General features: G+C 53.6%; 1 protein-coding gene across 1 annotated transcript in view; it reads right to left on the reverse strand.

Annotated features, from left to right (window-relative positions):
* Positions 1-947: 947 nt before the first annotated feature.
* The window catches only part of Myl10 (myosin light chain 10), a 9,351-nt gene continuing 6,650 nt past the window's right edge, over positions 948-3,648 (reverse strand). Inside the window, 2 exon segments of the mRNA XM_026788328.1 lie at positions 948-1,046; positions 1,146-1,194. Coding sequence (XP_026644129.1) covers positions 948-1,046; positions 1,146-1,194 — 148 coding nt within the window.

Genomic DNA, 3,648 nt, shown 5'->3' on the forward strand with positions numbered 1-3,648 from the left:
GACCAGGCTGGTCTCGAACTCACAGAGATCCGCCTGCCTCTGCCTCCCGAGTGCTGGGATTAAAGGCGTGCGCCACCACCGCCCAGCTAAATTAAAATTTTTTAAAAATAACTATGATTTTTTTCATTGTTACTATGCAGCAGGGTTAAAAATAACATACAGACACACACACACACACACACACACACACACACACACACACACGGTGGGGATGGGAAAGATATGAGACCTTTGTCAAAATCTAAATGCCCCAGAATCTCCTGGCCTTTTTGCATTCTTGGTGGTGTCTTTGGTGGGCAGGAATTTCTAATCACAACGAAGTCCCCTTTAGCCCGGGCTAGTCCGTCTTCAATGCCATGCGTGAGGATGAAGAGTTCTCCGCCTACCCTTTAAATGTCCCAGCGTGGATCTCCCCTCCTCTCCAACTTTGCCTGTGCCCCCCTGCTTCTCCCTAGTGTCTCCCTTTCTGTCCCACTCTCCTCCCCACTCGTGTCCCAGCTTTGGTCCATCTGAGGATCTTTCTCCCCGTGGTCCTCATGACCCTACTGCACATGAGCAACCCTGTCTCATGCAGGCACCTCACAGACGCTAGGTGCTCAAAAAAAGCCCCATCAATGAAGACAATGCCCTGTGGGCCAGATGGGGGCATTAAGACCATCCATTACTTCTAAACCCAGCTCATCAGGAACAGCTGAGCAGAACTAGAGGCCCAAACGTTTTGGAAAAACTAGCAAGGAGGGGAATGTTTCACTGTCTTCCCGACCAGAGCACTAACCACGCAAACATCACCCAGATGGACGCCTCTGTGAAATTTATTCCCACTTCAGCCCTGGGCTCCGGGGGTGATGGAGACTGTTTTCCCTGCACACACTAGCCACGGGAGCCATGCGCTGGTCCCCCCACCCAGCCAATCTTGGCTGACTCCAGGTATGGAGGAGGGGCGTCCTCTAGTCCTTCTCCTCGCCGTGTGTGATGACATAGCACAGATTCCTGTAGTCTAAGTTGCCACAGACATCGGGTGGGAAAGCTGCAAACATCTGCTTGACCTGGGAGAGGGAGCAGAGGGTCAGGTTAGATGGGGGAGATGGAAGAAAGAGGAATCAGAGCAGGAAATCTATAGGAATCCCCTCAAAGCCCACACATACCTCCTCCTCACTGAAGCGGTCAGCCTGGGTCATGAGCTTCTCCTTAATGCTGGTGGTGGAGAGAAGCCATCAGGTCTTGTGGAAGAGCTGCCCGGTGGCCACGTGGCCACGAGGTTCCTAGGGGAGCTCTGGCCTAGGGGACCCCAGCCTAGGGCTGATTCTCCCAGCCCCAAAGCATCTCTTTAAGTCCTAACTGCATCTCTGGTAACCTGTACTCTTCTAGCAACCGTGGGGGGCAGAATGAAATAATTTTGAGACTCCAACATGACCTGAAGGCCACTGAAATGCCCAGGGTTTGCTAACCATCAACCTAGACTGCTGGCGGGGGGGGCGCGGACTCCTTTGTCTTTTATCAAGGGATGGAACCCAGGAGCTGGGCCATGTTAGGGGAATGCTCTACTGCCCCTCACTGGGGGATTCTAGGCAGGTGCTCTACCACTGAACCACATTCCAGCCCCTCACTGGAGGATTCTAGGCAGGTGCTCTACCTCCTAGGCAGGTGCTCTACCACTGAACCACATTCCAGCCCCTCACTGGGGGATTCTAGGCAGGTGCTCTACCACTGAACCACATTCCAGCCCCTCACTGGGGGATTCTAGGCAGGTGCTCTACCACTGAACCACATTCCAGCCCCTCACTGAATCACTCAAGGTAGATACTCTACCCTCAAATTATGTCCCCAGTCTTCTTTACTTTGTCTTTCTTCTTTTCTCATCTTTCTTTTTTTTTTCTTTGCTTTCTGTTGTTGTTTTTGCTGTTTGTTTCAATAAAAGATTTCTCTGTGTAGATCTGGATGTACTAGAACTCACTCTGTAGACAAGGCTGGCTTCAAACTCTGAGATCTGCCTATCTCTGCCTCCCAGGTGCTGGGATTAAAGGCTTGCACTACCACCACCTGGTTTCTCTTTACTCTCTGTTTTGAGACGACTCACTAAGTTCCCCAGGCTGGTCTTGAACTCATTCTGTGACTCTGTCTGGCCCTGCCTCTCCTACCTCAGAGTAGCTGGGACGACCAGCCTGGCCCCACCTTGGCTTCTCCTTGGTGCTTCTTCCAACTTGTTTTGGCTGTCAGCCGACCAGCATTTCCCAGACTACGTCACACTGTACAAGAGCATCACGGGAAGGTGCAGCCCAGTCTTCCCCTGGGTCTCTTTAGAACTTGATTCCTAGGCTACTAGTGCAAGAATCCCCTTTATCTAGGGAAAACCGAAGCTTGGGAGGGCTTCTAATCTGCCTGCCATCCCAGAGGGAGGATGTGTCAGGATTGGAGCTGTCTCCTTGGGATCCAGGGGGGAAATCACTGGAGGTGGGGCCAGCACCCAGTTCTGCATGAGAACTGAGAAGGGGCCTGCAAGCTTCAGGAGGCTCTGTGGGCAAGCATGGGATCAGAGAGCTCAGCAGAGCCTCTGCTCTCAGGACATGCTCCGGCGCCGGCGGTGGCAGGCCCTGCTGGTTAGGGAGCAACACACATTTTCCATTGTTTGTTACTATGGGACAGTCACAGTTTCCAGGTTGCCAAAGCTAGGGACTCTGCAGAGACTCTCTTTCAACCAGATCCACTTCTGTGGCCTGTCTGGCCAGCAGCCCTGTGTTCTATGTCCCCACAGACCAGGACTGTTCCTTCCATTGCCAGAATGAGTGCCCCTTCCTCTCGCCCACCTCAGTGCTATCTTCATATTCCTGGGAGTCCCAGTCATGCCAAGGGTTTTTCCTGGCTCCTCTAGAGTCAAGAATGAGCCACAGATCTCAAAGCTAGGGTTTTGGTTTGATGTGCCCTTGGTAGTCCCTCTGCACTCCAGGAAGCCTGACTCAGAGCCTCTGCAGACAGTATATAAGAAGGGACGTGTGCGTGTGTCTCCACCAGACTTTATCCGCCCTCTCCTCCACCCTGCTGGGGGAAGCTCCTGTGGATGGCCAGACCCATCAACACCTGAACTCCTAAAGAATGGCTGTCACTGGGTACCCATCTATCCTGGCTAAGGAGGGGCCATCTCACCAGCCAGGTTTGGAAGAGACAGCTGGGAGGTTAACCCAGTTTCCAGGGAGCCTGACCTTGGCTCTTTGTGTCTCCTGTGTGCATATGGCACAGGCCACCAAAGCAGAACCCACCTCTGTGATGGCAGCCCGATGGCCTGCAGAACAGCTTCCCATGGACACTTTTTACCCAGGCGTCCCAAGCTGAGCTGGGCACTGATGTCCCCATCTGGCACTGTCCTCTCCTCGAGCTCGGTGTTCCACTGGCCCTGGCTTCTGGATCTTTGCTGGCCAGTCCTTCCCACTCCACCCCCATGTCCATGGGCCATAGCCCCCACTCTGCTTCTTCCAGGCTCCAGGCTACTCCTCTCCCCCCAGGCCAGTTTAGTAGTCCAAGCACACTAAGCCGGGAATCATGCTCTGTTCTCACATCTGAAATGCCATTCCCGCCCTACACTGGACAACCTGTACGCATCCTTCAAACCCCCCCCCCCCCCCCTCCATCCCCCTCTAGGAAGGTGAACATCCA

Source organism: Microtus ochrogaster, chromosome 2, assembly GCF_000317375.1.
Source record: "Microtus ochrogaster isolate Prairie Vole_2 chromosome 2, MicOch1.0, whole genome shotgun sequence".
In the NCBI taxonomy this organism is placed as follows: Eukaryota; Metazoa; Chordata; class Mammalia; order Rodentia; family Cricetidae; genus Microtus; species Microtus ochrogaster.